The 12,859-nt window shown below is 41.4% G+C and overlaps 1 protein-coding gene across 1 annotated transcript in view; it reads right to left on the reverse strand.

Annotated features, from left to right (window-relative positions):
- The window catches only part of col23a1b (collagen type XXIII alpha 1 chain b), a 127,661-nt gene that overhangs the window by 14,038 nt on the left and 100,764 nt on the right, over positions 1-12,859 (reverse strand). The window contains exons 6-10 of the mRNA XM_084944651.1: positions 8,627-8,653; positions 8,515-8,541; positions 6,486-6,512; positions 5,588-5,614; positions 1,832-1,891 (exon numbers count right to left, since the gene is read on the reverse strand). Coding sequence (XP_084800777.1) covers positions 1,832-1,891; positions 5,588-5,614; positions 6,486-6,512; positions 8,515-8,541; positions 8,627-8,653 — 168 coding nt within the window. The remainder of the gene's footprint in view (positions 1-1,831; positions 1,892-5,587; positions 5,615-6,485; positions 6,513-8,514; positions 8,542-8,626; positions 8,654-12,859) is intronic.

Below are 12,859 nucleotides of genomic sequence, written 5' to 3' on the forward strand. Positions count from 1 at the left end.
ATAAATACATTATTAAGTACACACGATAACGTAATATATTAAAATAAAACTCCTTAAACGCCCCCATTAACTGATTTGTTTTTGGCAACAGAAGCAAACACTGACATGCCAGCGACCTGTTAAGGTTATACGGCAAACATCAAAGAACTACCCCTCAGCTTCTGCAGCTGTATGTGTGGGCGGTCAAGGTGTATAATCCTTAATCTGTTTATTTATTTACAGTTGCCTTTCTCTCCACCTGATAAACATGACTGCAAAATTCCCTCGTATTTTAGACCCCGTCGAGTTTCCTGAGAAAAATATTTGGTTCTTTATCTGCTAAATGCTCCACATATGTTTAACAGCTAGTTGAGAACACTGTTTGCTGTTTGGTGCTTGAGAGGAAACGCGGGGGCCTACATTTTCTTTCTCTTTTTGATGCAACGACTGCCAGGAAAGAGCAGTGAGAGAACAGAGAGTGAAAGTAAGAAAACAGGGAGATAAAAGACTCTCCAAAGTTCTGTAGAGCTGAGGGAAACTGCAGAGTTGGGTGATAATTATCTGTGTGTCACTGTAAGCCACGGATCTCACAAACACATTTATTAAGAAAAGCTTTAAATATGCTTTGTGCTATGAGCAGAAATCCCTCAAACTTAACTTGCAATTACTGGCATGCAGCTTGTTAGTTAGTGTGGTTTTGTACCAGGGCACTGGTAATAAAGAACAACAGCAGGAGGAACTGGCCAATAAGAACAGTTTTAATCTGGTGATTTAGACTGACATTTCAAACAAATCCATGCTGGCAAAACAACTTCATTTGTAAGTGAAAAATACATCTGATCACTGGATTTAAACTGCGTGCCATCTTTTTTTTTTACTGAAAATTACCACCATCCCACTGCCTATTTAGGCTAAATCAGGCACCAGTTTTGTCTCCACTTTGATGCTACTCTCCCATCCCTACAGACATGTGATGCATTATGGTTTGCTTTGTCAAAAACACTTTCATGAAAATGATATAACCAGTGCCTTAAAGCAGACTAGAACCTCATTCCTATGCACTGATAATTATTTTGTCCCTGTTAGGCTTGAGCTTGAACCAAAGTGATGAAGTGATGTCGACACTGAGGAGTAAGATTAACGAGAACCGCACATTTCTACAGTGTGGGTGGCACATCTTCCAAAGATGTTTTCCTATGTTTCAAAACGCTTTGGAGCTCTGAATATAAACACTTTTAATTAATCATTCATGGCAATACATTTTTAGTTGACCAAAAGACAAGAAACACGAGATCAATTTCATGCAACATGACTGAAGAATGTGGAAAAAGTGGGAAAGAAGGGAAAACGCTAGTCAGAACACGGAAAGGAAAAGCGGGTTAAAGTGTTAAGGAAACAAAAGAAAAAGCACACATGCCTTTTAGTTGTGGTCTACCTTCAGAAAGAGTCTCTGAAAGCTGTTGGTCGGCTCTCGAGAGAGAAAGCCGTGGTCAGTTCTGGGGAAAACCATCTACGATGCAAAGGGGGGCACCAGTGATGAAAAGAAAAGAAAGGGGAGAAAACAAGGAGAGGGGATACAGAAAAAAGAGAGAAGAGGACATGGAGTGGATTAAAATGAGCGCGAGAAGAGCATCAGTTACATAAGTTGGAAATCAGAGGTCCGCTGTTAACCGTGCGTCCAGAGTTCATGAAAACAAATGCTGCAGGAAAAACAGATAAGAGTTCAACAGCCTCTTAAGCTCTAAGCACAAAGAAAGGAGGGGAAAAACTGCAAGAGAGGTGTTTTGCTCCTCTGTCTGCAGGGATAGCGGTAGCTCGGCAGTCCGACAGCAGTTCTCTAAGAGGCACAAACCTTAACAGTGAGAATCTGATTACTGTGCAGGCTTGCATGTGTGCCGTACATAGGAGGACCCTGAAGAGAAGAGGAAAAGGTGAACAAGATAGCGCAGAATTACAGTCATGTTTGCAGCTGTTTCAAATCGAATTACATATGCAGTTAAAAACCCATCAGGTGCAAATAAAATGTATCATCGGCAAATCGTGAGACAGACATCTGTAAAATCTGCAAGTAAGGCCCAATAGCTGTCTTTTGACCCTTGAAAAATGATTTTGGAGTAGTGTGTGTGTGTGTGTATGTGTGTGTGCGTGCACAACATTTAGTGCCTTCCGATCATTCCCACTGTGACCAAACGAAACAGTGGTGGTTTGGCTCTTTCCAGTCAACACAGTAAATGTGTTGATTGTCTGTCAGGCTGAAAGGAGCAGAGTTTTTCTGCTGCCGCAGAGCCTGGAGCACTGTGTCGCTTCTTTGGTTCAGCTCCCTCAAAAACACAAGGGAGGGAGGGAAGGATGGGGAGAAGATCTAAGAGAGGGGGGGTGGGAGAGTGACAGAAGAAGAAGAGCTGCTAGAGAAGGTTCTGCTAACAGGCTCTGGTGAGGGCTGGATGGCTGAGGTTTTTGCACCACCGCAGACTCCACCTCCTCCTCTCTGGGCCTGTGCACCCCTCTCTGCCCACTGTCACAGTCGCTTATTCACACCGTTCCCACCATGAAGACCACTTATGCATATGCTCCTTAAACACTGCATAAGAGAATAGACTGTTTCATGGTGGGTTTCCCCTTTACATTGTTCTCATCAGACTTAAGGCTGATACTAAGACAAATGGCCATTCATCCCTGGAGGCCCGTCTCACTATGGCCTGTTTGCAGATGCTCTCAGGGAGGCAAAGGCAGGATTTGGCAGGGGATCAAACTCTCATCAGAGCTTGTCTTTCAATACAGCCCCCAGATGAACCTAAACATGCAGTGACAATGTCCTCTGTATGGATTTGACTGTATGGAGGCTTGGGAAAAATAGCTACCAGCTTTACTCCACTCAACAAAAAGTTGCTTTGGAGAAAGACGCAGCACTATACATGACCTTTTTCTCACATGATCTTGGTGGTTCTTTAACATTTTGTTTTAATAACCCTGTTATCCTGCTTTGGTATCCTGGTCTGAGACCAGAATCAGCCTGGAAGAGGCACTAAAAGTGATGGACTGACAGGAAGCAGCACATTGACGGAGATTCGCGGTTGCTTTCTGTTTTCACACATACGCTTATCTGCCCGTAAAGGTCAAAGCTGAACCTTTAAATACAGTTTTGAAATCACAGTAAGGTGATAAATGAGCATATTTAATGACCTGAAAACAATCAGACTGTTAAAAATAGTACTGAGCAAGCAAGAGATTTTTGTTTTCTAACCCATCTACAGACGTATCTGTGACAACCTATATGAGGGAGCCAAACCTCAGCCACATCTACAGTAGCTTTAGGAGCTGTTGGGTTTGATTTGAACCAAGCTTGAGGTTTTTGGGGCTGCAGATTTATCCAAGGACATCAAAGCTGCAGAGGCTTGGGCCAAGTGCAATATTTATCATTTGGAATAACTATGTAATGCAAAATGCCAAAGGAGATTCAATTCTTGCACAAACTATCTGAAAGGATAGGTGGGGAAATCAAATGGCTTACGCCTTGATAGGAATCAGGAATTTCTGTAATTTTTTGAACCGCATCATAAATACTGTTCCGTTGAGTAGCCACATCATATTTACTCTCCATTTAGCTTTTGGTATAAAACAATAGCCAGTTTAACTCCAATAATCGTAGACTCTTCTGTGATTCCATTACTGGGGTTCAAGTCATAGGAGATGTACTTCCACATTTCTAATCTACAATCCATCTACTGATCCATCTCTCAGCTGACTTGGGAATGACTCGGCGTCCCCCAGGATGAGCTGGGAGAGATGGCAAAGGTGAGACAAGTCCGGGTTTCTCTGCTTAGACTGCTGCCTGCACTACCAGACATAGGATAAGCAGTTGAAAATGGATGGATGGACAGATCGAAGGATACTGGTGGTAATAAACACAAGAAACGAATGGCTATGAGAAGATTTTAGAGCCATTAGAAACATGCTTGTAACACATTTTCATGTTCATCCCCACTTTAAAATTCATGTGAAGAAGCAGCTTTATGTGGCATTCTGATCTAAGCGCTCTAAAAAAAACATTCATGGGTATGTGACCTCTTTAAAGATTTGAAACTGTTTACCATGTAAAGAACAGAGGTTTTATTTTCAAACCACACTAAATGAAATGGGAGCTCTCATGGAGGGAGGAATGATATCAGATGAAAAGGCAGCACTGACAACATAGACCAGATGCAGGGTGAGGTTTCTCTGTAATGTTAAAAAAAAGTAGCTTAGCTTGGGTAAGAGACGGGAGCTTTGGCACGCCGCCCTGACCACTGAGGTAACATGGTGAAGGTTTAATGTTTGCTAATAACGTCATTTCTCATGTCTGGCTTTGGAGATGGGCGACTCCAACCTCGTGTGCTGTCAGTGCAGTTGTGTGTGGGGAAGCCACACTGGGTAAACACACGTTTGCTTTTGGATTATTAAAATACTTTGTGTATGCGTTTTATAGACAGACCGAGACTTTTATCCTTATTTATCCAGATTTTTCCCGCATTGTGATAACAAATAAACCATTTAGTGGTTTTCAGATGACATAAACACTTCAGTCTCCCTGACATTTGATTTTCAGTTTGTGATAGCAGACTAGAAACCAGCTGAGGAAGCTCTACAGTTATAATGAAGGTAAAATACATTAAGCTAATTTCAAGCATAGCTTTTAAAACTGGTGGTTCTGTCTCACAAAAATCATATAAAAGGAGTGTTACCACTCATCTCAGACAGCAGCCAATTAGCATAAAGACAGCTCTTCATTGGGAAAACTGTAACTCTGGCTCTACTTAACAGAATTTCTATTTACTGACTTAATAACACATTAAAGCGTTGCTTCACATGCAATAGCCAAATTTCTAAAATGTCAAGCTTCTGTTTTTCTCTTTAACTTCAATAGGACTGTGTAAAAGCCTCAAGTTACCCGTCATTTCTGTAGGAATCACCTCATTGTGGCAAAAATGATATTTTATGTCTGTCAAACTGTGTTATCTTTGGCAGTTTCCATCGATTCAACTAAAGAAATGTGAACAAATGATGTGTTTTGCGACAGGCGGCTAATAACAAATTGCCTAAGGACACAATCTAAAACTGGTTCTCGGTCCAGTGTTAAGTGGCTTGACAAACAAACAACATCTGGACTGAAAAATGAGTGAAAAGGCAGCCAATGTCCAAATAAAAACTTTGAAAGATCTTTATAAAGCCTTGAGAGCTATTGCTCAAGACCACTTTAACAATGAGAAGACAGTCTGGCTCCTTGGAAGCGAAATATGATAAAAATGAGGGTTGGCTCCAGACTTTTGCACAGTACTGTATGTCTTTTGTTTCAGTTGAAAGGAAAGTGCGGCTTATGACCTTTAAAAAGGGTGAATGTTTAAGAAGAACACTAACAGACAAAAATTCAAAATAAAAGGAGAACAAAAACTGGAAGTAAGGTTTAAATGGAAGGTCATTTTTAAATTACACAGAGAAAAAAAACATATAAAGGACAGCATCTTTTCTCCAGAGTCAGCTGCAGTAAGGACATAGTTTCCAAAATGTGCATATAACAGCCAAAAACAACATATTTAACCTTCTCTGATGAATACAGAAAACACAGACTTACCCTTGGCCCAATGTCTCCTTGGTCACCCTGGAGGAAAAACAGGAAAATAACAATTGTCAGCAGTTATTAGTCCTGTATATGTGCAGCAGACCAGTTATCCAAAAGAGCTCAGCTACTGTAGAGCAGCGATGACAGACAGGCTTAAAATGGAAGATTTGGTTTTGGGAAGGAAGTGGTTCAAAGGTCATCTGTCTCCTAAACAGCTCAGTGTTTTGACATTTATTGTATAAATCATTTGGTAGGCCATAAATCATCTGACAGCACAATATCAATGAAGTCGAAATGCGGAGTGCACATGCTGAACACAGCTGATTTCTGATCAACTTTTTGGAGTTCATGTTCTCATCACAGGGCTACTAGCATGATTACATGAAGTGAGCCAATTTTCCGAACCTCAGCTTCATCTGTCAGATGCAATCGCCTCATTAATCAGGCTGATTCCCGCTCTGACAGATGCACTTTAATGCAGTTGTGTTGCCCTCCTGGTTCTGCTAAAACGCAGTCTCGAACATATACACACAGCCAACCAGCATCGTGGAGAGAAACGACTACACGACGAGGCTCCTCTTGCCAGCACTTACAGCTCTTACGGTTGCTAAGATCTTAGGCTGGGCAGAGGTTCACAGAGCGGGAAAACATCTGGCTATCATCGAGCTTTGCGGAAGGCCTGTAAACCTGCTTAGTACCTTGACGTGAGAATGTGCAGAGACACATGAGCTCCCGCATAGCTAAATGTAATCTACGGCTCTTTTGATGGACACGCAGCGAAAACTCGAACGTGAGAGGGCGACGGCAAGGTTGTCCGAGCACCTTCTGCCCATAAATAAATGTTCGAAATACACTCGTACAGTGCATTGACTTGTCTAGAAAGGCTTTTGAAATCCATATTTAAGCATACCTTTTCTCCCTTGGGTCCGGATGGTCCCTGTGGGAGGAGGGGGGAGAAAATCAGAGACACTTGGTCAAGATAAATCAGTTATCACACATCACACGCATCTTCAATGGCCCTTCAGAAGGGAGTTTTCAATCAAATGGTAAGACAAGGCAGTTATTCTGCTTAATGGATTCATGGCATTGAGACCGCTCAATCCAAACATCACTTTTGTCTGAGTGTATTTCACAGTAAGAATACCAAATGACTCAAGCTTGTCCCAAGAATCCCTTTTAAGAGTGCTCTTTGAGAGATAAAAGTTTTCTCAGAGATAAAACCTTTGTTCCTCCATCAGTGACTCTTGGGAGCTCTTGAGATGTTTTAGATGAGGAATGCTGAAATGCTAACTAAAAACACGGGGTATCAAACATCCCTGTGTGATCCTACACTGGTGCACGGTCCCACTTTGTGACAGTTTCAAATCCTCATATGAGCTCTATATATGAGGCAGGGCCTTTGTCCATTTCTGTGGTGAGCCATGTCTCAGTATGCTGCTGCTGGTGGTGGTGGTAAGGAGCATAAGGATGTCAAATATGAAAGCACAAGCAGCAAACTGACTGCAGGCCCTCTGCGACTGTGACAGGCAGAAGAATAAGAGGTGGAAAGCATCCACCGTCCATCTGTGACAACAATGGACAGATCATACCTCTTAAAGCCAAGTCACCACTTAGGTTAGACCCTTCGCACTCAACTTGTCCCCTCTATCTGCCGTTTCTCAGTCCCCTGATTCCAAATCTGCCTTGAACCTTTTGAAGGCTTTTGCTCTATTTTGTACCTTCTTCCATAACTTCTTTCGTCTGGCAACAGTTTTATCTTAGAGCTATAAACGCGTTCAAGAGCACAACAGTGAAGATGACAAGCAGTGTGTCAATGTGACTATCTACGCGATGACAGACAGAGCTTATCTCCCGTGCTGCTCGCTCTTTCAGTCCAAAGAGCGAGCGGAAGAAAGCCTTTAACTCAGAGCCAAGCCACAAATTGTTCAAACAAGACTAACTTTACAGTCAACTTCCTCATTCAAAATGATCTAAAACACAACAAAATAAAATCAGTTGAATTTCAATAAACTGATTTCCCATCTGGTTTAATTTCATTTATTGTGTATTTTATGTGCAGGAATGGCATTTTAAAAGGGGAAATGATAAAAAAAATCTTTAGTTTTCCAATTGATTCAAAAGCCAGCTCATAAAAACCTCATTATTAATTTTGGAAACAGAAGTCCCTCAAAGATGAAAAATGTGCTACATGTTTTCCCCCTTTTTTATGTTGTTTTCATGCCCCCACCCTTTGGGTTTGCAGGCGACTCTGGTCATGAGTCACGCCTTTTGAGGGTTTTATGCCAGACCCTTGTTGATGGGGAGAAACCTATTAAAGGATACACCCAGCCTCAGGACTCCTTTCACAGGAACAGGAACAGCTTAATGGTGTTTGGAGAGGAACAGCTCTCATTATGCTGCGAGGGGGTTTACATTTCAGCTGATGACTTATGCCTCTTGTGGGTGAGCGCTGCGATGTGCTGAAGGAGGGGCGGAGGGGGCACAATAATGACTTTTTAAAGAGTCTCTGTTTGAAGGTTATAAACTAATCTCTTTCTTACTTTCCCAAATGGTGTGTAACCCATTCGCTCTGCTTCACCTGTTTCCACGCTGCACCTGGGCGTGCCTCTGAGTGCACCAGCATTTCGAGTTGATGGATGGGAGTGCAAAGGGGATTTCAACACTCAGCTCAGCTGAGCCCAGACTACCCCCGTGGCTGTGAGCCATTGGGATGACTTAAGAGGTGGAACAGGAAGTAAGATGGCTACCGGGTTTTTCACACACTTGCAGTGACTTCTCAGGGCGAGTAAAAATGATTAATGAGGTATAGTAAACTCTCACCGGTCTTACAGGACAAATGCAGAGTCCAGCTGGATTTATAATAGGAAAAATCTTTAAATAAGAACTGAATAAATTAAATAAAATAAGAAAGTAAGAATAAGAGGCAAGTGACGGTGTACCTGGCTTCCCTTCAGACCTGGTGGACCCTGAGAGGAAAGAAAACAGAGTTAAAAATCAAACTTGTTTCTTTCATTTTGGGCATACTTGACAAATTTGGCTGAGAATACTCACTGGTTTGCCATCTAAGCCAAGTGGACCCTGTTGGGAAAGAAACAAAGATAAATTATGACCAACACAAAGTCCCGAGAGCCCTGTTGCCACTGAACCACTTTAGGGGCTTCATTTCTAAAAATGACTCAAACAGGAATAAGCAGTCGTTTATAAAAACCTTACTCTGACATGGAAATGTAGTGTAGACTTTAGTGATTTTCCTGTCAGTTATGTAAGAGCTATTGCAATTTTGGACACACATGCCTCCACGCCTGCCGTGAACTTTGCGTGAGCTTTATGATAGGAATTATCAATAAATTGCCAGACGAAAGGTGTTTTGAATTAAAAGCAGGATGCAGTGTTATGTAATTCATCTATCAAATTAAAGACACGTAACCACGGCTGCTTTTGTGTTGAGACGTTTTTAAAAAAGCCAAACACGCTTTTAGGAAGACGAAATTTTTGCTTTTCTTTTTCGGTACATGCACTCAAAAAAAAAAAAAAAAAGAAAGACTCTGCTGTCTTTAGCACGAGGCTATAATTTGGAGTAAATTGAAATATATAAAATCAAAAGTTTATTTATTTAAATAATGAATCATTATGGAAAAGAATTTTGGTATTAGCCAATCAATAAAAAGTCATTTTTCTAGATTTCATTAAATTTTGAAAGTTTGACATTATAGTTGCATAACAAAATTACACAGAAAATATCTATCTATATATATCTCTCTGCTAAAGCCTCCTTTGTGCAGGCATTATATAGGTATCTTTTAACAATGAGGGAAAGATGTTAGAAAATATAAAATCATGTAGAAAGTATGAGAACGTTTTTATAAATGAAGCCCAAGTAATAGCGACATGACACCTTATCTTGTGTTGGGAACATTATATGAATACACACTGGCCCACTGCTTGTTGAGAGTCACATTAAAGCAAAGGCACCTCTCTCGGTAAAGAATTGAAGCCAGAAGAAGGTAAGCTCCACACTGTCATTTTTAAGTGTCGTTTTTTGTGCCGATAAAGTTGTGATTAGTAGGCTCTAGAGATTTCACCTTCCCTCAGAGCAATTCCAGCAATTTCCCCTTGTTTGCCGTGTTTATGCTAATTAAACTAAGCCAGGCACTTTTGTCTGGAGCTTATATTTAACCTGCAGACATGAGAATGGTATCAATCTTTTCATTAGACTCTCAACAAGAAAGAAAATAGGCCTATTTAAAAAAAAGAAGAAGAAGAAGAAAAAAGTGCTCCTTTAATTACTGGTTTAATAAGGCATAATGAGCCAATAATTATACTTGCAGGTCACCCTACCGAGTCTGCTGTGAATAAAGCATTGCTTCAAAACACTGAAGTCGCTATTTGTTTTCAGTCCACGGACAAGACAATCTTTCCTCGGCAAGATACCCTACACCAGCTGTTACTTATTAGTATTTCAGAATGTTTTAGTCTTGTCTCCATATCGCTTATGAAAAAATGTAAATTGTGTTAGTGTTGGAAAAAGCAATTAAGTGGATTTGTAGAGGCAAACATTTCAAGAGAGGACAGCAAAAATAACCGAAACTTCAGAGTGAAAAAGTAGGAAAAAGAAGGTTTTTCATTTTTGTATTTAAGTAAATGTGTAGGTCTATGTATATCCTGCCCTCTGTGTGTGTGTGTGTGTGTGTGTGTGTGTGTGTGTGTGTGTGCGCGCGCAAGTAACACTCAGATAAAGGCCTCCCAGGCTATGTGCTGTATAATTATATTACTTGAGTGGATTTGTTCCAGTTGCATTACTTTGACACACCCCCACATCTCCTGTGTGTGTGTGTGTGTGTTTGTGGTGCTTAGATTATACAACAGGCAGTTAAGAAAGTCCCTATTCATCCACTCTCCAGCACTGAAGCAGCAGTTGGAGATGTCCACTTTGTTTACCTCGATAAAAACAACTAACAAGCAGTCACTGAACTTCCTCTACGCTCAGTTCAAAGGCGCTCAAATCTTTGGATTACTTAAACATGAAGGAAGAGCCGGCTCTTGGATCAAACTTTCCTGACAAACACTTATATGTGATGTATGTGGTAAGGGCTAACGTTGACTTCCTGCCGCCTTCCTTCTTAACAACCCTACTCTATGTTAAGCTAACTGTTTTTACAGGGTCCCTTAAGTACTGGCTTGCTCAACTGTTCACAGTCCTGGTGGCTTTCCAGGGTGGAAACCATCATTAACAATAATCACTTCTGGCCTTGGATGGCGCACACAAGTCTTGGCTTTTCTGATGATCTCCTGATTTACCAGCCCCACGGATGCAACCCTACCACAGTCTCATCTTGGCCTGCTTTGCTGGATGGGCAGTAGGTACAGAGAGGGAGCGATACGTGAAGCTGCTCTCGTTACCCGCTCATCTGATCATTTACTGCTTTGCTTTTGCCTCATAATTTGCCAGCGTGGCTACAGACTGCTGTCAAACTTGAAAGCAGCCTGTAAAAGAGATTTATAAAAAAGCATAAAAAGTGCGTCTTTACAGAATGTCTTTTTGATTAAGGAACCCTTGTGAAGTCAGCAGTAGGTAGCCGAGACCAGGGTGGAACAAATGACTGGGACCAATTGGACGGCAATAATTTCACCATGACTGTCCAAAGTTCAGAGGAGTGTGAAGACTAAATATGAAATGCTCCTTATATCCTTCACTGAATGCAGCACAGGACAGGCTGGATGTCCACCGCTCTATTAAAAACAACATCCTGAGTTTCCCATGAGAATTTCAAATGTCCCTCTGAGTTTTCCGAGGCTACATCCCTACATGCACACTAAGCTCTACCATGTATACATACATCTATGCAGGGACATCTCTGCATCTGGGAGCATTTATCGGGGTCTGGCTCCTTCAAGACTCGTCAGGATGAGCAGGAGAGGTGAACAATGCGAGGTCAGCGGCTGCTGCACAATCTAAAAGGGACTGATTTATGGCCGCTAACAAGCGACAAAGAGCCTTATGAATTGTGGGTACAACTGCTACTTGGGTCTTTTTCTTTGCGACGAGATGTGTATGAAAGGTTTATTTTCAGTAATAAAACCCTGTAGCTAATGTCTGACATCGGACTGCTTGCATTAATAAGTAGTAGCATAGAATTTCTACTAACTTGAGGAATTGCTAGAGCTGCCTGAAGCAATATTTCATGCAATGAGCAGTGGAGAGAGCTCTGGTATGTCTGGTAATAAAATACTTTAAAATATACAAGCTTCATTAAATCAGCAATAGAAATAAGAGTCGGTGTTCACTGAAAACCAATGACAAAATGGGTTTCAATAACTATGAAACAAACAAAATCAAAGGGAGTTAGGTACCTTATCTATTGTCTTTTTTTTTTTTTTTTTTTTTTAAATATAACAGCTTAACTTTAAAACACTCTGCAAGGCATGAAACGTGTGCTGGAATTCAAATAAAACTAGGCTGAACTAAAAAAACATGAGCGGTGTGGTGGGTTTCAGAGTGTTGGGGTGAGGGGCTGCTGCTAAATTTCTGCATCTCAAACCACAAACGGATCAGGCTGGAGAAGAAAGGGAGGGAAGGATGGAGGGTAAAAGAAAACAAAAGGCAAAAAAATAAAAAATAGGTGATTAATGTTTAGAAAAAGTGAGAAAAAGAGTTGGAGATTACCACCAAAACCTCAAGTAAATGTGGGAGAAAACAAAATAAAGAACCACACTCGCATAAAAAGAACTTGTATTTCTAGTCTGCAGCGCCACATTATCCTGCAGCATCCCTCAGCAGGTAAAACAACAAAAAAACAGCTTTGACTCACATTCCCATCAATTAGAAGGCTGTTAAATAGATCTCTGGGAAATAACATGGCCTGCAGGAGGGCACATGTCTGTGTTTGCTTATGTGTGAATGCGCGCGTTGATTCAGGCGTGTGTCTGTTTGCATGCGCTCGTCTCTTAATCCCGGTGAAAGAAGCCGCAGGCTGCTTTAGCTGCCTTTACTGTACTCCCTATGGTGCAGACTGCTAATTATCCACGAGGGTGTGATTGTCGAGGATGCAGCATGAAAAGCTGGTGTCTGCACATCAGAGCCGGCGTCTCAGCGAGAATCGCACGCTGCATATGCTGCAAACTGCAGGCTCAACAAACTTGTATGGCATTAAGGTGAAGGTGAGATAGTGAGAGAGCGCTTTCCTCTTTCTCTTGCTGGGATATGATTCATTTTTTCCTCTTGAGGCTGCCCATGAAAACCTTTGTTTAATGTTACCACAGGGACAGAAATCGGTGTTAGCTCTA

The sequence above is a fragment of the Perissodus microlepis genome, chromosome 2, assembly GCF_051167445.1.
Source record: "Perissodus microlepis isolate ML-2025 ecotype Zambia chromosome 2, ASM5116744v1, whole genome shotgun sequence".
Lineage (NCBI taxonomy): Eukaryota > Metazoa > Chordata > Actinopteri > Cichliformes > Cichlidae > Perissodus > Perissodus microlepis.